The sequence below is a fragment of the Entamoeba nuttalli genome, assembly GCF_000257125.1.
Source record: "Entamoeba nuttalli P19 unplaced genomic scaffold asmbl_6573, whole genome shotgun sequence".
Taxonomy (NCBI): Eukaryota; Evosea; order Mastigamoebida; family Endamoebidae; genus Entamoeba; species Entamoeba nuttalli.
The window spans coordinates 3,138-23,035 of NW_008578154.1; the positions used below are offsets into that span (position 1 = coordinate 3,138).

General features: G+C 26.3%; 16 protein-coding genes across 16 annotated transcripts in view; 7 read left to right on the plus strand and 9 right to left on the minus strand.

Moving 5' to 3' along the window:
* Nucleotides 1-225, minus strand: part of ENU1_156630 (hypothetical protein) — a gene marked incomplete at its 3' end in the record, with an annotated part of 1,031 nt that extends 806 nt beyond the window's left edge. The window contains exon 1 of the mRNA XM_008860730.1: nucleotides 1-225. This exon is cut by the window's left edge and continues 806 nt beyond it.
* Nucleotides 226-526: 301 nt separating this feature from the next.
* Nucleotides 527-817, minus strand: ENU1_156640 (nonpathogenic pore-forming peptide precursor, putative; the record flags this gene model as incomplete). Its single annotated transcript, XM_008860731.1, has 1 exon — nucleotides 527-817. One exon carries the CDS (start codon nucleotides 815-817, stop codon nucleotides 527-529), a length of 291 nt encoding a protein of 96 aa, XP_008858953.1.
* A 770-nt stretch (nucleotides 818-1,587) lies between these two features.
* ENU1_156650 (hypothetical protein) lies at nucleotides 1,588-3,291 on the minus strand (the record flags this gene model as incomplete). The annotated part of the gene is made up of 1 exon (XM_008860732.1): nucleotides 1,588-3,291. The coding sequence occupies one exon, from the start codon at nucleotides 3,289-3,291 to the stop codon at nucleotides 1,588-1,590; it is 1,704 nt and encodes a 567-aa protein (XP_008858954.1).
* Nucleotides 3,292-4,451: 1,160 nt separating this feature from the next.
* Nucleotides 4,452-4,901, minus strand: ENU1_156660 (LIM zinc finger domain containing protein; the record flags this gene model as incomplete). Its single annotated transcript, XM_008860733.1, has 1 exon — nucleotides 4,452-4,901. One exon carries the CDS (start codon nucleotides 4,899-4,901, stop codon nucleotides 4,452-4,454), a length of 450 nt encoding a protein of 149 aa, XP_008858955.1.
* Nucleotides 4,902-5,294: 393 nt separating this feature from the next.
* Nucleotides 5,295-6,176, minus strand: ENU1_156670 (DNA topoisomerase, putative; the record flags this gene model as incomplete). Its single annotated transcript, XM_008860734.1, has 1 exon — nucleotides 5,295-6,176. The coding sequence occupies one exon, from the start codon at nucleotides 6,174-6,176 to the stop codon at nucleotides 5,295-5,297; it is 882 nt and encodes a 293-aa protein (XP_008858956.1).
* A 241-nt stretch (nucleotides 6,177-6,417) lies between these two features.
* On the minus strand, nucleotides 6,418-6,957 carry ENU1_156680 (ADP-ribosylation factor, putative; the record flags this gene model as incomplete). The annotated part of the gene is made up of 1 exon (XM_008860735.1): nucleotides 6,418-6,957. One exon carries the CDS (start codon nucleotides 6,955-6,957, stop codon nucleotides 6,418-6,420), a length of 540 nt encoding a protein of 179 aa, XP_008858957.1.
* Nucleotides 6,958-7,286: 329 nt separating this feature from the next.
* On the plus strand, nucleotides 7,287-8,512 carry ENU1_156690 (hypothetical protein; the record flags this gene model as incomplete). The annotated part of the gene is made up of 2 exons (XM_008860736.1): nucleotides 7,287-7,309; nucleotides 7,480-8,512. 2 exons carry the CDS (start codon nucleotides 7,287-7,289, stop codon nucleotides 8,510-8,512), a joined length of 1,056 nt encoding a protein of 351 aa, XP_008858958.1.
* Nucleotides 8,513-8,857: 345 nt separating this feature from the next.
* Nucleotides 8,858-11,554, plus strand: ENU1_156700 (tyrosine kinase, putative; the record flags this gene model as incomplete). The annotated part of the gene is made up of 1 exon (XM_008860737.1): nucleotides 8,858-11,554. One exon carries the CDS (start codon nucleotides 8,858-8,860, stop codon nucleotides 11,552-11,554), a length of 2,697 nt encoding a protein of 898 aa, XP_008858959.1.
* Nucleotides 11,555-11,590: 36 nt separating this feature from the next.
* On the minus strand, nucleotides 11,591-12,860 carry ENU1_156710 (hypothetical protein; the record flags this gene model as incomplete). The annotated part of the gene is made up of 2 exons (XM_008860738.1): nucleotides 11,591-12,463; nucleotides 12,546-12,860. The coding sequence occupies 2 exons, from the start codon at nucleotides 12,858-12,860 to the stop codon at nucleotides 11,591-11,593; spliced, it is 1,188 nt and encodes a 395-aa protein (XP_008858960.1).
* Nucleotides 12,861-13,337: 477 nt separating this feature from the next.
* Nucleotides 13,338-14,744, plus strand: ENU1_156720 (transporter, auxin efflux carrier (AEC) family protein; the record flags this gene model as incomplete). Its single annotated transcript, XM_008860739.1, has 1 exon — nucleotides 13,338-14,744. One exon carries the CDS (start codon nucleotides 13,338-13,340, stop codon nucleotides 14,742-14,744), a length of 1,407 nt encoding a protein of 468 aa, XP_008858961.1.
* Nucleotides 14,745-14,858: 114 nt separating this feature from the next.
* ENU1_156730 (YjeF-like protein, C-terminus domain containing protein) lies at nucleotides 14,859-15,761 on the plus strand (the record flags this gene model as incomplete). The annotated part of the gene is made up of 1 exon (XM_008860740.1): nucleotides 14,859-15,761. The coding sequence occupies one exon, from the start codon at nucleotides 14,859-14,861 to the stop codon at nucleotides 15,759-15,761; it is 903 nt and encodes a 300-aa protein (XP_008858962.1).
* Nucleotides 15,762-16,008: 247 nt separating this feature from the next.
* On the plus strand, nucleotides 16,009-16,586 carry ENU1_156740 (RNA recognition motif domain containing protein; the record flags this gene model as incomplete). The annotated part of the gene is made up of 2 exons (XM_008860741.1): nucleotides 16,009-16,331; nucleotides 16,382-16,586. 2 exons carry the CDS (start codon nucleotides 16,009-16,011, stop codon nucleotides 16,584-16,586), a joined length of 528 nt encoding a protein of 175 aa, XP_008858963.1.
* Nucleotides 16,587-16,604: 18 nt separating this feature from the next.
* ENU1_156750 (iron-sulfur cluster-binding protein, putative) lies at nucleotides 16,605-17,174 on the minus strand (the record flags this gene model as incomplete). Its single annotated transcript, XM_008860742.1, has 1 exon — nucleotides 16,605-17,174. One exon carries the CDS (start codon nucleotides 17,172-17,174, stop codon nucleotides 16,605-16,607), a length of 570 nt encoding a protein of 189 aa, XP_008858964.1.
* A 252-nt stretch (nucleotides 17,175-17,426) lies between these two features.
* Nucleotides 17,427-17,903, plus strand: ENU1_156760 (protein kinase domain containing protein; the record flags this gene model as incomplete). The annotated part of the gene is made up of 1 exon (XM_008860743.1): nucleotides 17,427-17,903. One exon carries the CDS (start codon nucleotides 17,427-17,429, stop codon nucleotides 17,901-17,903), a length of 477 nt encoding a protein of 158 aa, XP_008858965.1.
* A 186-nt stretch (nucleotides 17,904-18,089) lies between these two features.
* On the plus strand, nucleotides 18,090-18,551 carry ENU1_156770 (protein kinase domain containing protein; the record flags this gene model as incomplete). Its single annotated transcript, XM_008860744.1, has 1 exon — nucleotides 18,090-18,551. One exon carries the CDS (start codon nucleotides 18,090-18,092, stop codon nucleotides 18,549-18,551), a length of 462 nt encoding a protein of 153 aa, XP_008858966.1.
* ENU1_156780 (isopentenyl-diphosphate delta-isomerase, type 2 protein) lies at nucleotides 18,552-19,628 on the minus strand (the record flags this gene model as incomplete). The annotated part of the gene is made up of 1 exon (XM_008860745.1): nucleotides 18,552-19,628. The coding sequence occupies one exon, from the start codon at nucleotides 19,626-19,628 to the stop codon at nucleotides 18,552-18,554; it is 1,077 nt and encodes a 358-aa protein (XP_008858967.1).
* Nucleotides 19,629-19,898: the final 270 nt, after the last annotated feature.

The window sequence follows — 19,898 nt, forward strand, 5'->3', positions numbered from 1 at the left end:
AGCAATACTAACAGCAAGTTTCATATCATCATATAATATATCTAATACATTCTCTATTTTTCTTTCTCTGTTTTCAAGAGCTAATAAAGTTCTTTCATTTCTACGGCTGGAGGATTTAATTCTTCTCATTCTGTTTAATAATGTCTTTCCATGAATAAATGGGTTGAATAAATCTTCTTCTGCAAATGCACAGAAGCAAATAAGAGCAATAAATAAAGCTTTCATCCGCTAATAATAAAATATATTTATTCAGTTCGTTTTTTATTAAGTTACTTTTTGTTTTTTTTTTATTTTTTTAATTTGTAGCTTTCTTTGTATAGTTTATTACTATATTATTTTATTATTTCTTATAATTTTCTTTATTCTTAAAAATCAACTAAAAAATTAAAGAAGAATTAAGAATTATTAGTTCTTATCATTAATTTTCTAACAACTTCTAACAAAAAAATGGTTTATTTATAAAAATGAAAATATTTATTAAAAAAAAAGAATAAAACAATGATTGAATTAATCATTTTGACTTCACTTAACAAGCGTGAATCTTTTCGCAAACAACGACTGGATCGACATGATTTTCAATAAGCTTGACAAGTTCATCAACACCAAATGAAAGAATTTTTTCACAAAGGGTTGAAAGGAATCCATTAGCTTTACCACAAAGATTGTCGATATATTGTCTAACGGCTTGTGCACCATCAACAGTTAAAAGATTTTCAACGAGCTTAACTGTATCTTTGCAAAGATTGCAAAGAATAGCTCCTTCTCTTGTTGCAGCAAAGGCAATAGCAAAGATTAAAACAAAAATAATAGCTCTCATAATAATTTGATTAAGCAATTGATAATTTAGTTCATTTTATTAGTTTAAATACCTTCATTCCACTTTTACTATTATTTTATTATTATAAAACTATCTTTTTTAAGTCATAGAACAAAATGGATTTAACTGAAAAATCAAAAATCCCAGAAAATTCTTTTTTTACGAATCAATTAGAACATATTCCTTCCTACAAATTATTTTTTATATTCTTTTTCAATGTAATTTAAAAATTATTAACGACTAAATCTTTGTTAATTTAAAATCTTATTTCATAATTTTTTTGAATATAGTTTTTCTTGAAAAAAAATAATAAAAGTATTGTTTAATTGTAAATTTATGAGATAAACCACACCCTATTAAAAACATTGTCTTAACGATAACTCTTTTTCATAAAACGTTATCTTCTTTTATTTTATTTTTTCTAAAATCAACATTTAGTTTTTCTTTTATTCGATATGAGTTATTGTGTTAGTTATATTAAGTGAATTGTTAATTCAAAAATTATATTAAAAACACTTATTATCAATTAAGATAAAAGGAATAAATAAGAAACTAAAATAAAGTCTTCAAACTATAATATAATTTAAACGATTTATTTTGTTTAAGTAAATTAGAAGAAACAAATAAAATATTTTCATTCAATAGAGTCTCAAACATGAACCTAAAAATTGATTATCCATGAAAAAGAATTGTTTTAAACTTCTAGTTTTTATATCAAAATGTTATATTTAACATTATTTGAAAAAAAAAAGAATATTGTATTTAATAAATTATTCATTTATAGAAGAAGTAATGACAATTTCTGTTGAACGAAGTTCGTCATTATGAGGAACAAATAATCCAAATGTTATTAATTCTTTTATTAAAGTTTTTATCTCATCAGGTGATTTATCAGGAAAGAGTGATAGACAATTTTCTACAGAAATAATGCCTTTTCTATTAACATTGTTTAATATCACTCTATAATCTGTAAATATTTGTTGTTCTTTAGGTTTACCATCTTCACAATGACGAATTATATCAAATAAAGAAAAAGAGTTAAAATCAATTTTAGTTGAAACGCAACAACATTCTACTTTTGATTGATAATTTGATTGGAAAGTTTTAATTGTACCTATTGTTATTGAGATATAATCTAATAGCAATTTAAATGTTTCAGAAGATGGAGATGAATTAATTGTATTTATAATATTTTTTAATTCATCATCAGCATCTTCAGGAATATTAATTTTATTGAAATGTGAAGGAAAATTAAAATTAAATAAGGGTTGTGCAATATCAGAAATATTAAGAAGTGATGTGTATGGTGGTAATAATTTATGAAATTGAATTTGTGATAATGTTTGAATTGAGAATAAGAGTCGAGTAAATATAACAGATAAAAAGTCATAAGTTTGTTCAATCCCCAATTTAACTGTTTCATCTGCTTCAGATATTCCATCAAGAAACTGAGGTATTATTAGTGAAGGATTTGTAAAAATCACTGAATGTTCTATGTGTCTAATTATAAATTGAATGAATAACTTGTATGAATGATGAAAATCTCTATATAACATAATATTATATGATATTATTGATGGATGAATCAATGGCAATTTACCAATGATAGTTTCTTTTAATTGTATATATTCAAACTGATTAATTAATTGTGTTGTACTAGTTGAAATAGTTGCTATTTTAATCATTGGATAATCATGTCCAAGCAAATATCGATCACACTCAACTGTTGTATTTCCAACTATAAACACTACTAATTTCTTTCTTAATGACTCTGCAATTCTCCAAACAGTTTCAATATACTTTTCTTGTTCAGGTAATTCAATTATAATAACAATATTGTCAGTTGATTCAAATGTGTCTTCAATGTTAATATCACGCCATAATCTTCCATAACTTAATAATGTTGTTCTAATACTTGATATGTAATCATAATTTGTTATGGTCATTCCAACAATGGAAATGATATTAACACAAAACTCTTGTAAGTTGCTTAAACATCCATCTATTTGTTTAACTAATGATTTAACTAACTCATTAAAAGGAGTCATTCTATCTTGATAATACTCATCATATAAATATTGTATAAATTTATTTCTAATAATTTGACTCTCTTCAGTTAAAAGAAAATTCGTTTTTTCTTTCATTCGTTCACTTCTTAATTTACATTCAACTGACTTCAAAATATCACATGGAATAATTCTATCGTCATCATCAAAGAAAATTTCGTCATCGTCTTGTTCATTAAAAATAATACTTTCTTCAGGTTTTTTATCTGAGACTTCATCATCATCGACAAATAACACTGAATCTTCGCTTTCTTCCTGTTTATTTTTTTTCTGTTCTTTCATTTCATTTTTTTCATCATCACTTAGTCCTTCTGTCCTTTCTTTTTGAATTAATAACTGTCCATCTCTCGACCCAAATCCTTTCTTCCGAGGTTTACCAAGTTCCTTGAAGATGTTAGTCTTATCCATTTAAAAAAAAATAAAATGACACAATTTGGAGTTTTTTGTTCTTGTTTTTTTTCTATAATAATAATTTAATTAAGACTTACAAATAATCTTATCATCTAAGAAATTACTTTATTCTTATAAACTCTTTGTGATTCTTAATCATTTATTATAATGTGAATATTTATCATCAACAATTTTTATATTACTTGTTTCATATCATTATATTTGACTCTATTACCCATAGTACCATATAATTCATCTATCAATAGAACCAAAATGAATTATTAATAAGATATTGTACAAAAGAAATTTTCATTTGGTAATGATTAGAAGATAATAAAAATAATGATACTATAATTTAATAATAATTATTGAGTACTTATTTTGACTACTTAATTAAAATTAAATATACTCTTAATAAACTAGATATTGTATTTCTATCTAGATATAAAAAATATAATCTACACTTTATTTAATTTAAAAGTATTATTCATTAATAAAAAAATATATATTAAATAACAAATAATTAGTATTAAATATTAATTGTTTTATTTGAATAAAACATACTGACAAGATAAATTAAAAATATGTTCGATTTTTTCTATTTTTCTCAGAATATGTTAAATAAAATACAACAAAGATAATAAATCAAATAATATGACTACTCATTTCTTCTTATTACAACGTTTTATTTATTACCTATCATATTATCTCACAAGAAAAATTTTATATAACATGATATACCTTGAAATTTTTTTATTTTTCTGAAACAAATAAACAAAACCAGTCTTTCAAAAAAGAATAGAAAGAGCTAAAAACCAAATGAAATAAAAGAAATTAAAACGAACATTTGCTAATCGTTTGATTCAGCAAATTTATTTTGATACTAAAAGAGTATATGATCATTGATAATAACTCAATTAATTAAATTCCAACAACAAGAAATTCAACGTAAATACTTATTATTTAACTTATCAATTATTATGAACAACCATAGTAAGACTGAATTAAAAAAAAATTAAATAAACACACTCTCTAGAAATTTAATAATGTTATTTAAAAAGAAAAACTTTACAAACAAATAACCCTTCAAGTGAAAATAAAAAATACAAAGAATAGTGATTTTCTATTTAATAATAAATGTTCTTAAATAAATTACTACGAGGATGAACGTAAATTAATTAAAACTTGTTACCACATTCACTACAGAACTTTCCTCCATTATTCTTGGCACCACAACTTGGACAGAACTTTGGAAGATCAGATGGAGCAGCAGGTTCTGATCTGACTGGAGCATTTCTCATTTGTTCAGCCTCTTCTTGGGCAGCAACTTCAGCAATTCTACCACCAACAACAGTAGAATTGTCAACCTCTCCTTTTCCTCCACCATAACCAGTATATGAAGTAAGAACATTTCCTGGTTGGAATCCTTTAAGTCCTTGTTTTTGTGCATGACAATTAACACAATAAGGCATACCATCAGACTCACGAGCCTTAGAAATTTCAAGTGTCTTATGGCATGAAGTACATTTGAAGCAACCAATTTTATGATAATCCTTACCAGCGAAAGTTAATCTTTCGTTGAAATAAACACGCTTATGACAAGTTGGGCAGATTGGTGTTCCTGACATTGTTTTTTTCAGTTCAAACTATCTAACTTTTTTTACTTGACGCTTATGACGTAAGCAAGTTTGTTTTCTTTATTATTTAGAGTTTGTTTATCTCATAATTAAATCATCCTTGTTATTTAAGTTCTTAAATTATTTTATTCAGGAGCAAAAATAAACTTTTTTCTTGAAAAATACAACTTTATTATTCTGTTTTTGTTACTATTCTTCAACACTCAAAACAGGTAAGTTAAATGAGTCATTCAATAGTTGCTCTAACTCTTTTAAAGACAATACCTCTAACTCTAATTTACATTGAACCTTTATCAAAAAATTTACTGCTTCTATGATTTGTGGTTCAAATACCTTTGATTTCAGACGTACTAACTAACTGGATAAATTATTTGTGAGATTATTTTAATTAACAAAACAAACCTTCTTCTGATCAATTAAGGAAAGTGGGATTTTTGAAGAAGATGGAATATTGTTAATAGACTGCTGAATGTAATTAAAAAACAATAACCGAATTGGTGATAGAATAGGATATTCTCTGTCTAGCCTAATGTAATTATTAAAAATATCTAGTCCGAAAGGGTCGAAATCAACCATACAATATAATTTAATTTGTTGATTTGAAGAGATTAATAAATTAATGAAGTATTTGGTTGCAGAGTCAGGAAAGCCACATGCAGTAATAATAAGAATATTATTTTTATTCATAGAGAACCAACTTGTTTTTATAATTTGACTGAAGACAGTATATTTTTCTATTATCAAAATGTGGGTAGCTGTAGTTTTTATTTGAGTATTTTTCATAGTTGAAATTAAAGGAATTATTGTTTCTTTCTCTGATGTTATTTGTGTAGTTTTCGTCTCTCTGACTATTGTTATATTGCCGCAAAAAAAAGATTTTTGAGCTGCAACGACGTGAAAATCTTCTTTAGGTAAATGAAATACCCTCTCAGACAATTTTTTCACAATTTCATCAACAACTCTTTGATGTTTAAAGAGATTTTTATCTAGATAATAAATATGTCTCTTCGTTACAGAAATGTTTAGAAGAGTTGCTTCTTGAATAACTTTTAATACCATAAAAACTTGAGCAATTTTTGTTAATGAATGGTCTCGAATAAACATAGATGTTCCAACAAATTTTTTGTTTGTTGTGATACAATTTAAACTTGATATAAATTCAAGGAGGAAGGTTTGTATTTTATCCAACACAAATTGGTTGATATTTCCATTAACGAAAGTCTGTTTAGGAGAGTTAATAGTATATTTATTCTTAGAAGGTTTCATATAAGAATTGTTTTTTTTTTGAGACAACCAAATAAAAGGAGTTATCTTTTCATTCTAAGAGATACAATCTTCGTTTTAATTTTTAATTAGTCTAAGTTAGATAAAAACTATTAGAAACTATTGATATAAGATTTTCACCCAAAAAAATCTAAAAAGGTATTGGAATAAGAAAGTTTCTTTGAAGAGAAATAAGAAATGAAGAATAAACATATAAAAGAGTGAAGAACCGATTTTATTACTATTAGTTTTTAGTCATTTTCTTAAGAGTGTAACACATCCAATCTAAACCTTCGAAAAGACCATCACCTGTATAAGCAGAACATGGGAAAATTTGGCAACGTAACTTTTGAGTTTCATTAAGACCAAGTTTTTCGTTGAAAGTAGTTTGGTCAAACTCTTTTTTATCGGTTTTATTAACATATATTAAAAATGGCATACCTTTTAATTCTGAATCAGCAAGCATATTTAATAAAGCATTTTTAGATTCATCAAAACGGTCTTCATCAGTATTATCAAAAACAAAAGCAATACACTTAACATTTGGATAATATGATTTCCAAAGACCTCTGAATTTAGCAGCTCCTGAAACATCCCAAAAAAGCCATTCAAAAGTTTTATATTTTAAGGTTGGATTTAAATAACCAATAGTTGGTTTAGTTTGGATAGTTTTGGGGTCTTGACCTTGCATCTTAAGTAACATTGATGTCTTTCCAGCACCATCAAGCCCACAAATTAAAATATTCATTTGTTTCTTTTTGAAAAGAAATGATAAGAATGACATTCAGTTATAACTTTAAGTGATATATTTTAAGATTGAAACATTTTTAGATGTGTAGCTATTTTGAGGGGTATTTCTCGTTCACAGATTTTTTATCTTTTTTTTCTTTCTCCTTTTCATATTTTTTTTTGTTTTTTATATTTATGTTATTATTTGTTTATAAGTCAATTTTTATTTTAAATCAAAAGTATGAAAACTGATTTACAACATTGGTTCATTCTGAAGAGTTTTTTAAATTTCAAATAACAAAAATTTATTTTATTTTTGTTTTAATAAAAATATCAAAAAATAAAAAATTTATTTTTAGAAATGAACTTAAAAAAAAATAAAAAATGTCTGTTGGAAATGAAGGTTTGTTCAGGTTTCTTATCAAAAGAGATAATTTCTTCATCTTTCTAACCAGTTAGATTCAAAACTAAAAATTGAAGAAGAAATAAAACAAGAAATAAGTTTAAATGAAAAGACAGAAGGTGGTAATAATTCAAATAAACAAGATGAAGAACAAATAACACAATCAACACCTAGTACTCCAAAGCAATCAGGCGTTTCTTTGAAAGAACTTATTGCACAACAACATCAACAACAAAAGAAAAAAGAAGTTGTAATGGCAAGTATTTTTATTCAAAGGAAAATTAGTGAAAGTACTGAAGAACCAAAACGAACTATTAGTTGTGACTACTCACCAGAAACAAAGGAAAAACATTCTCGACTGAGAGTAGAAGAATTTTTTAGAACAATACTTCATTCTAATAATCAGTGTCATAAACTCGATATTCCTAAATACTTAATGTTACCAATTCCATCTGATGTTTTAATGGAATCAATTATTATTCCACAAGACACATCTAAAATTAGATTACTTGGGACTGCTTATGCTGCTCACTCAAATGATTATGCAACTATTTTCACACGGGTATATTCAACACATCGAATTATTCTTGTTGTAGACCCTGTTCATACAATTAATGCTGATTATGCTTCACAACAATTTTCAAGTTTATTCTTTAAATGTTATGAAACTCAATTCTCTTCAATTACATCAGCTACAAACACGGTTGAAGCATTAATAGAGACTATGACTGATATTGATATTGTGTTTTCAAAAAATAAACTTGTTCCTGTCAACTTTACTCTTTTAATTATTTTTAATGAAGACTGTGGTTTTGGTGAAAGTAAATCATCGGTTTTGTCATTAGTTGTTGGTGATTTTAATGTATTTAAATTAAATAAAACAACAGGAGTCAAAAAGATTTGTGAAGGAGGGAATTATAGAATTGGAGAAAATACAAAAGATGATGCAAAAGTATGTTTTGATTGGTCTTATTTCGACAATGATGATGCTCTTATTATTACAACAACAAAGGAGTTCCAAGGCGTTGAAAATCCAGAAAAATTTTTAATGGAAAAATTTGAGTCAACTGGAGTTCTTGATAGTATTATTAAAGAAACTTCTACTGTCGCTGTTGCTTTTTCTTTAAATATAGATTTGTGGCATGTTCATTCTTTTATGGGTAGACCAAAGAAAGCGTGGTTGAAACCACAAATGATTAAAGCATAAATCAACACAATTAGATTATTTTGGTTTTGGTTTAAATAAAATAACATGTCAGATTTAAAAAAAATATATATTTAAAAGAGTTATGATTAATCTAGCGGTTAATATTTAATTTAACCATTATAATAACTCTTTAAAAATAAATGTATTATCAAATTGAACTCAACTTTAAGTGTTTTTTTAATTTAATAATGAGATAATTAATCAATTTAAATAAAATCAAATACTCAAAATAATATGAGATGATGAATATAACATTACTTATTTTACGTAGAAAGTTCGATATTATCTTAAACAATTTTTGATCCTCTTGAAAAGAATAAGAACTGTAAAAATTAATTATTTCATATGAAAAACATTGTTTTTATTATTTTGTATATACTTATTTGTTATGGAAAACTTATTCAAGTTAATTTAGAAAAAGGGAATGAAACATTAGATAGTTATATTGCTTATATTGGATATAATGAAATATCAGAACAAAGACATAATTTACCAGTTTATTGGAATAGAAGAAACCCTACAGAACTTCATTGGGACTCAACTCTTTCTACAGTCCAAAATCGTACTGCAACATTAAGAATTAAAACAGTTCCAAAAAGACCACAAATTGTTGATATAAGAGAAACTATTTGGTTATTACATGATCAAGAGTTATATCTTTATAGTCTTGTTTCTGAAACACCAACAATTTATCTTAACTCAACTTATAGTGGTCAATTTGATGAATATGCACCTTTAGTATTTCAACATTTTGAAAAAGATAATATTCAAACAGATACATTAATTACATGTCTAAATGGTAAATTAGTTGGTATTAAAGTAGAAACATTAACTCCCAAAATTACTACTGAATATGATTGTGGAGAATATATTAGTGCTGGAAGTCAAATGGTTGTTGTAAAAAAAGGTCAAAATATTAAATTATATCAATTTGATGCTTCACAAGATGAATATTATATTTGGGGAACAATTAATTATTATAAAGATATATTAATTAATGGTATTGATACATCAGAAACATTTCAATATGATGCTGTCAGGATAAATAGATATAATATATTATATTGTATTTTATCTGATAAAAACAAAATTGTTTCATTTGATCCAAATTCTAAATATTCAAAAGAAGAAATTCTTTCAAATGTTCCATTTTATTCTGATAATGTTACTGAATATATTCAACCATTAAGTCAACAACCATTTGATAATATTGGATCTTATGGACAAATAATTGTTGTTGGAACACCAGGATATTCAACAAATAATAAAATACATTGTGGAGGGGCATATGTATTTTTTGATAATTATTTTGATTATGGATATGAACCAAGATTTGTTGAAGTAATGAAAATTTCTGGAAGTTATGAATATCAATATTTTGGATATTCTGTTTGTTCATCAAAAAATTCAATTTGGTTGGGTGGATTAAATAATATTCCAACTAATTTTAATTATCCAACAATTAGTATTTCAATGAGAAATTATAATAAAGAATATTGTTCAGAGTCTAATTGTCAATGTAGATCAAATATGTCATTTAGTAATGGAAAATGTAATTCAGAAGAAACAAAGAATAATAATAATAAAATAACAATAATATTAATAGTAATATTAATTGTATTAATAATATTTATTATTCTTATTCTTATTATTGTTATACTAGTTATCGTTATACCAAAAAGAAAAAAATCAACAAAATTTAGAATAAAAAATTTTAATCATGACTTTACTTCATTTGAAAACTTTCCAATATCATTTAGTGATACTCATCTTGATTTTGGCTTTTCTGATAAACCAGCTCCAGTGAGAGAAGAAATTATTCAACAAATAACTGTAGCTAATAAAACAAAAAAGAAACAATATTTTGTTTTTAATCCAAATGAAATTCAATCATATAAATATACTATTAGTTTTGAACCAAAATATATTAAATTACAACCTGGATTTGGTCAATCTGTTATTATTAAATTTGAACTTTTATGTACAACCAAAGTTAATGATATTATTGATGTTGTTTCATGTGAAGGAGATGAAATAATTGTTGGTAAAGAACTTCATGCTGCTTTAACTATTGAATGTGAAAGTTGTAATAGTATTCACTTAGATTATCAAGAATTTGAAAAAGAGAGAGTTATTGGAGAAGGTTCATTTGGAATAGTTTATGTTGGAAAATATAGAGGAACTCAAGTGGCAATTAAAGAAACAAAAAATTTTTCTTGGCCTGAAGATATTATTGAAGCATTTCAAAAAGAAGTTTTGATGATGGATAAAATGAGATGTCCTTATATTATTAATTTTGTAGGAGCTGTAGATACTCTTGACCATTATTCTATAATAACAGAATATGCACAATTTGGTAGTTTAAAAGATGTTTATCAAAAGAATGAATTTAATGATTTATTAGCATATAAAATGTTAAATGATGTTGCTAAAGGAATGACATTCTTACATTCTAGTTCAATAATTCATAGAGACTTAAAACCAGATAATATTTTAGTAATATCAATGAGTAAAGATGAAACAGTTAATGCAAAATTATCTGATTTTGGAACAACAAGAAATGTATCATCTTCTTCAGCATCAGATTCAATGACTAAAGGAATAGGAACTCCATTGTATATGGCACCTGAAATTTTATTAAATAGACCTTACTCATTCCCTATTGATGTTTATGCATTTGCAATAGTATCTTATGAAGTTTTTTTAAGAAAAATACCATATGGAAATGGTTGTTTTGTTCATTCATGGGATGTTTCTGATTTTGTAAGTCAAGGACATAGACTTGATTTTCCAAAATCATTCTCTCCTGGAATTTGTGAATTAATTAAAAAATGTTGGGCACATGACCCAAAACAACGACCAGTATTTTCTGAAATTGATAGAATTACAAGTAAATTATTTAAAGAATTATATACATCATACGAAGAAGAAAAAGCACTTAGAAAAACTAATTCATCAATACAAATAAAACCACAAACTCAACAACAATGTAATAAATTATCACCTCAATTAGGAGTTGAAATAGAAATGAATAATGAATAAAAAAAAATAGGATTATTTAATTTCTAATTGACTGTTTTACAGTAAACTTTGTTGATCTAATGGACCATGGTTTGATTGATAACTTGAAGAAGATTGATCAAAAATAAATCTATTCTTTACAACAGAATCAGTATCATCTCGTATTTGTGTTTCCATAGATATTTTAGTTGATGGTATTGGTGAGTTTTGAAATAATTGACTTTCTGGTGGTTCTGTATTTTGTCTACTAAAACGAATAGGTTGTCCACGAGAAGGAGGTGGTGCTAATTGGAATGAAGAATTTTTACGAGAGAAATTTGATGAAGAAGGTGTTTCTTTTTGAGCAGAAGATGTTGCAATAGAAATAGGGTCAAGAGGTGCCTGAGAAGATCGAAGTTTTGTAGGTTTATCTTCAGGTTTATCAGTTATATGACCAGTAGTATAAGTACGATAAATATCTTCTCCTTGTGGATTATTTATAATATTTGCTAATTGAACAATAAGTCTTGTAAAATTGCTTTCTAATTCTGAATATTTTTGAATTTCTTCTGTGTTTGTAGTTGTATTAATATATTTCACAAAAAGAACATTAAACTTACTATTTAATTCTACAGCCCTTTTATATAATGCTTTTACAGATTGAGTTCTAACTGACGCTCCAGTATTTTCTAAAGCATCTTGAATTAATTCACTACACTCATTGATTTCTTTAGTACTTTTTTCTAAATCATCAGCGAGAGTCTCAGTATGTTCTGGTTGTGCTTGTTCTGGTAATTTATCTAATACTGGGAAATAAACTCCTTTACTTATGTATTTATCATACATTAATTGATAGTCATATAATTCATTAGGATAAAGAGGTCCCCATGTTTGAAGAATTCTCATAGCTTTTTCAGTAACTATTCCAGGCTTTTTTGACTTTTTACATTTCTAAATTATTCAGTATTCTTTTTATTATAGAATATGATAATATTATTATTATTGTAATTTATTTCCTACAAAAACAACAAACCTCAAAATCTGCTGACCTTTCAAACAACGTAACAAAATCTGGATTTAATACTTGTGGTCGGAATTGTGGACAATTTAAGACTAAATAATCTACTAAACATAAACAATAATACATCTCTTTCTTTGGTAAAAATCCATTACAATAAGCTTTCATTTTTGTAATTAATTGAACACGTAATGCTACTTGTGCAGATGGAATTGTTGCAGCAATTTTAGCTAATGTAGCATATGCTTTAATACTAGGTGATGGATGAATTTCGTTTGTTGCATGGTCAACTATTTGACTTAAAGGGACAGTTTGTTTACCTTTACTCATTATTTTTTAAGATTTTTAAGTTGAGAAGATAGCTCAGGTTTGTTAAAGGGTAACAAAAAAATTAGGAACTATGAAGAATATTAGAAAATTCTTTTTCTTAATAATCTCTTATTTTTTTTAAGAATTAAAAGAGTTTCCCGTTTTTTTCCATATATAATATTTTTAAGTTCATATTGAGTCAAAAAATTTTTTAATTAATAGCTTTTTTACCAAAAATAATTAATTCTTCATTTTGCGAAACTTCATCAAAATAAAAATAGAACTTAGAATAAAAAAGAATTATAATATTGTGAATTTGTATATATAACAAAAATTATCATCAAAGAAGAGAATGTAATTCAAAAGAAAGAATGAAAGATAATAAAAAAAAGAGGAGTTAATTAAATTAAACAAAGAATGGAATTTTTGAAAAAAGAAATAGGGTTTTTTAAATAAAGAATTGAAAGAAAGCTTACTGTTAAATATTATTAGTAGAACATGGAAATTGCTACATTAATTAAATGTTCAATATATTCTATTATTAAGTTAGTATTTATTGCATTGATGGGGTTTATAGCATCAAGGTTTTCTGGATTTGATGAAAGAATGAGAGGGGGTTGGTCTAAATTAATTTTTACTTATTTTATGCCTGCAATTGTATTTTATCAAACAGCAACAGCAATTGATGAAATCAAAGAATTAAAAGAATTATGGATATTACCAGTTGCATGTTTAATTCATGGAATATTAGAATTTTTTATACCATTAATAATTGGATCTATTCTAAGAATTTCTACATTAGATAATAGAGTCTTTGCTTTCACACTTGGATTTGCTAATGTTATGTATATTCCAATGGCAATTGTAGAAGCATTAACTAATGAAACAGATGAATTAGGAAATGATGCAAAAAATATAGCTTTTAGTTATATTTGTACATATCAATTAACGTTTATGATAACATTCTTTGTTCTTGGGTATAATTATATTAATTTTAACGTACGTGATGAACAAAAATTACAACAAAAAGAAATAGAAATGAAAGAAATTAAAATTGAAAAGGATGTTAATGAATTAAAGAATGAAAATATAATTCAAGAAAATAATAATGATAATAATAATAATAATGAAAATCATCAACCACAATCAAATAACTCTGACAATACTATTTATGTTAGTAATGAACATGTCCATGACACTAATGGAGCTACTATTAGTAATAATGAAAGAAGAGTCTCACTTGATGAAAATCATTCAATTAAACAAGAATCTAAACAACGGTGTTCATCCTTTACACGACCTTTTATTAATTGTTATAAATTATTAAAGAAAATTTGTTATTGTATATCTCAACCGTTTATTAAAATATGGATGAAATTACCAGAAATTATTAGATTTTCAATTAAAAATTTATTTTCTATTCCAACAATGGCTGCAATCCTTGGTGTTATTTTTATGTTAATTAAACCAGTTAGAGATCCTTTACTTGTTTCGGGTAATTGGAGTATCATTGGAAGATGTATTTCCTATTTAGGTAGTTGTACTGTTTTTTGTGCATTATTCCTTCTTGGAGGAGCACTTTCAAATGGTCCACGAGGTGGTACCATTTCTACATGGAAAATAATGATTGGTATTATCGCTAGAATGGTTATAATACCAACAATCTGTTGGGTTGCAACTTATTTATTATATAAATATGAAATATTACCATCTAACAAAGTGATGTATTTTGTTCTCCAAATTGAGTCATTTGCACCTCCAGCATTAAATAGTCTTGTTGTAGTTAATGTTTGTTATCCAAATGGAACAAACTCAACTTCAACTATATTGTTTTGGTCTTACATGTTAGCAATTATCTCTTTAACCGTTGATATAATAATTACTATGACAACATTAGATAATTGAATAGTAAATATTTGTATTAATTCATTTAAAATTCTTTTTATACATTTGAAGTCATAACAAATTCTTCTTAAACAATTTAAAAGAAAATCTCAAAAATATACGTTATTAGTTATTATGGGAGGTCAGTTATCTATTGAAGCGAGATTAAAATCTATAATCCCTCAATTAACCTTCGACTCTCACAAAGGGGCGTGTGGTAAGGTTGCTATTATTGGTGGAAGTGTAGAATATACAGGAGCACCTTATTTTAGTGGTATAAGTGCTTTAAGAGTTGGTTGTGACCTTGCACACATTTTCTGTCATCAAGATGCTGCTATAGCTATTAAGTCATATTCACCAGAATTAATAGTACATCCTTTCTTTAAAGAAGACTATGATACAAATGAAGTATTGAAATGGTTAGACACAGTACAAGCTTTGGTTGTTGGTCCTGGACTAGGAAGAGACGAATCAGTGATGGAAGCAACTCTTTCTATCTTAAAACAAGCGATAACTAAAAATATCATAATTATTCTTGATGCAGATGGGTTATTCTTAATAAATAATCACCTTGACTTAATTAGAGGAAAAAAGAATGTTATATTAACTCCAAATGTTATGGAGTATAGAAGACTTTGTGATGTACTAAAAGTTTCTCATAATACTCCATGCAATAAAGTCGCTTTAATGTTAGGAGGAGTTACTATTCTTCAAAAAGGTCAAGTTGATGAAATTTCAAATGGAAGTTATACTGTTCGTGTTAAACATGTTGGATCTCCACGACGTTGTGGAGGGCAAGGTGATGTATTAAGTGGTAGTCTTGCTACTTTTGTTGCTTGGAGTAAGTTAAACCAAGATTTTCAGGATGAAGATTTAATTTGTTGTTCAGTTGCAGCATCAGCGTTAGTTAAAGAATGTAGCTCATTTGCATTCACAGAAAAACATAGAGGGGTTATAGCAAGTGATATTATAGAATCTATTCCCAGTGTTTTTGATCAGTTATTTGGACAGAACAAAATTCAGCTAATTTATGAATGAACAACATAAGTTATTTATACTTAATTCACTAATTTTTATTAATTCAATAATTATTTTAGTTTTTATAATAAACGAATAACTTTATCTTGATACTCAATAAGAGATAAGATATATACATTGATATATTCTTTCTTTTGAATAAATATAATAAGACTTCCTACAAGAAAGGAGTTTTTTGTATTTTATAATAAAGAACAGTTTAATTCATAAAACTTTCATTAATATTATTACAACACATAAAACTTAAATGCTGTTACTTAAGTTTATGTTAAAAAATAAAAATGAAGAGAAGAAGAAACTAAAAAACAAAAAAAGAAAAGGTTTTATTATGTGTGCTGATTTATACCAAACAAATACTAACCCTTTAAAGTTAAATACAACACTAAACGATGACAAAAAAAAACAAAGTGTTACTTTAAGAAATGTTGATGGAAAAAGATGGGTAGATGAATCAATGGCTGATTGGCCAACAAATGACTTTCGTATGTTTATAGGAAATTTAGGAAAAGAAGTTGATGATACAATGCTTAAAATATTTTTTTCTAAATATCCATCAGTTCAAAAAGTAAAGTTTGTTATTACATAATGTCTATTAAAATAATATGTTAATTCTTATTTAGAGTAATTATAAATCCACACACAAATAAAAGTAAGGGATATGGTTTTGTTAGTTTTTCTGATCCTAATGAATATCTTCTTGCATTAAGAACATTAAATGGAAAATATATTGGAACACGTCCTTGTAAATTAAGTAAAGGTAAATGGGAAAAACGTGCTGAAAAATCTTCAACCAAAGAAGGAAAAAGACCAAAGCTACCTAAATGATTAATAATTAAAAATAAATTAGTTATGTTGAAGTTTAGGTCTCCCAATTGCTAAAGCACAAGTAATATTTTGAGTTGGGTCTGTAAATTCTGTCCATTCATAATGAATATTATTCTGAATTAATATCAATGATAGTGTTGATAAAAATTTAACATCATCATCATAAGTTTTTTCGGTTCCTATAGTACATACTAATTGATGATATTTAGGATCAACATCAGTAAGAACTTTAAATTCTAATTTTCTATAGTTATTAGATTGGATAGAATATTTGGCTTTCTCTATCATTTGTGATATTAATTTCTTAGGCACTTCTTCATCATCACTATTTACTTTTCCCTCAGTGTTCTTCAATACAGGAATAACATCACCAAAAGACTCCACGTCAATCTTTTGTGGGGAAACACCATTAAAAATAATTGCACCAACAGGACAAACTGATGAACAACAACCACAACTAATACAACGTTCAGGAAAAGATACTGTTGATTTCATATGAGTACTTGTTAATACTTTTGTGGGACATACCCTAATGCACTGTAAACAACCAATGCATTTATTAAAACTGACTTGAACAGGACATTGCATGTTGGAGTGAAAATCTTTGAGATTGACAAGACACAAAAATGATAAGTTTCAAAACAAATCATAAATCAGAAATATTATATATATTTTAACTACAAGGAGTTTGAGAAAATAAAACTTCACAACAAATAAAAATAGATTTGTCCAAAGAAAAAATCGTTTCAGAATTATTTTAACGTGACTATTATCTTTATTCTTTTGGTGAAACGAAAAGACAAAAGAACTTAATAATAAAACAACTAGGATTATTACTCAATGAATAGCCGTACAATACAAATAAAAAACAATTCATACGAAGATCCCTTCACCCAAGGATATGCTTTACAAGGACTGATTGATAAAGGGTCAGAAGGTATAGTTTATTCTATTTTACACAAAAAATCAGGACAGTTACTAGCATGTAAAAAAATCGAAGTTGGAGAATCAAGAATAAATAATCTAAGAGTACTACAAGAAATTAGACTCTTAAAATATTTAAACCATGAAAATATTATTCATTTAGAAGAGTATCTTTTTGCTCAAATTGAATGTATTAATACTGTTTTTCTAGTCTATGAACTTTTTCCAAGAAATTTATCAGAGAGTATCAAATCAGGACGGATTACTGCATCCACACAAATGAAATATATTGTTTCACAATTGGCTTCTGCATTATATTATTTACATATTAATAATTTTATTCATCGAGATGTGGTTTGTTTAATATATTTATTCCTGGTTTTCTTTAGATAGAACTAACTAAGTAGAAACCAAGTAATATATTAATCAATGATAGGTTTAAAATAAAGTTATGTGATTTTGGGTCATGTAAATGTTTAAATCAAAAAGAATCATATCCAACAGTTTGTTTTTGAATTTCTAATATGAATATTAAAATAAATAATATGATAGATTCAAACTGTATGTACCAAAATTTATATGCCACCAGAATATTTTTATGAAGGAGTTGAAGAAAATACTACTATCGATATTTGGCAATTGGGTTGTGTTTATACACAAATGATTTTAAGAACACCACCATTTAAAGGTCATTCTGTAAGTTCTATTAAAAAATCTATTTTGTCATTAATTAAACCAGAAGAAATAATTAAAATTAATAACAATGAAGAAGTAAATGAATCATATGGGTTAAAAGAAACCAAGACTATTTTACCTTATTTTTTTAGAACATTAAAAATTGATTCTTCTTCACAAGAATTAATTTATGATATGTTACAAATAGACCCATTAAAAAGAATTACAGCAATTGAAATTCTTCAACACCAATCAATTGCTATGTTTAAACAACCATTAGGTGAAAAAGAAAGTCATGAATTTGAATTTGTAAAAGGAAATGAGACTTATGACGAAATTGTTCAATTAATTAAAAATGAAATGTAATTAAATATTGTTTGTAATCATTTTATTGCGTTGTTTCATCCAATGATATAATTCACCAGTAATAATTTTTGGAATTGAATGTGCTTCATTAACACTTGGACATCCACAAAGAAATAGTGATGATTGTATTTCATTTTTTATTGAATTAATATAGTTGATACATGCTTCACTTCCTTCTGAATACAAGGAAACAAATGGCTTTGTTATTGAAGCTAATGATGCACCTAATGTCATTGACTTAACTATTTCTAAACCATTACGAATACCACCACTAGCAATAATAGGAAGTGAACATTGAGATGCTTCCCAAATACTCATTGCAGTAGGAACACCAAAATCCCATAATAATTTACCAAGTCTATTTTGTTGGTATTGTTTTTTCTCTTGAGCACGAAGACATTCAACACCAGCAAAAGATGTGCCACCTATTCCAGCAATGTCTACTGCCTTCATACCTAATTCCTGACAAATCATTACATCTTTTTTCATCATTCCATGACCAACTTGTTTACCAATAACAGTACCATTCCATTTTGAAATAATTTCTTTTAAACGAAGGACATCAATTCCATCTCTATCTCCTTCTGCTTGAACTAATTCTTGTTCCCAATTTAAATGGACCGCAATGGCATCACCTTTAATCATAGCTATTAAGTCATCTAATACTTCTCCATATTCTGTTAATTGAACTGATCCTATATTTCCAATAATAAAAGCATTTGGTGCACATTCTCTTACAACTCGATAACTTTCAAGTATTTCTTCATCATTACTTTCTAGTCCAAACCTTTGTGATCCAACTCCAACAGCTACATTTGTTTCATTTGCTGCAATGGCTAATGTTTTATTAACTATTTTAACGTCATTACTTCCACCAGTCATAGCACCAATAATGAGTGGGATACTTAATTCTTTATTAAAAAAGTTAATTTTGGTTTGAATTGAACTCAAACTTTGTTTTGGAAAACATGTTTTTTCAAGAATTATATCTTCCAAATGAGTGCTTTGATGGCTTTGAGTTTCGTTATTACAACAAAATTTTAAATGGTCTAGCTTTCTACTTGGAGTTAAAGACATGACGCTGATTATGGATTTTTTAGTTTGAAGAACAAACTTTTAATACCTCTGTTTGATGAATTTTTAAATTTATAGAAGAAATAATAGTATTTCTCTCATATTATTCTTTATCTCATTTACTAAAGTTTATGCATGGGTTAAAGTACAAAACTAATTGTAGAGATGAGTTGATATAATGAATGATTAGAACTTCTTATTTAACGAAAAATATTTGTTGTATTTTATTTTTTTTAAAGGGTCCAGTAGTGGAAATCGAAGAGAAAAGCAAAG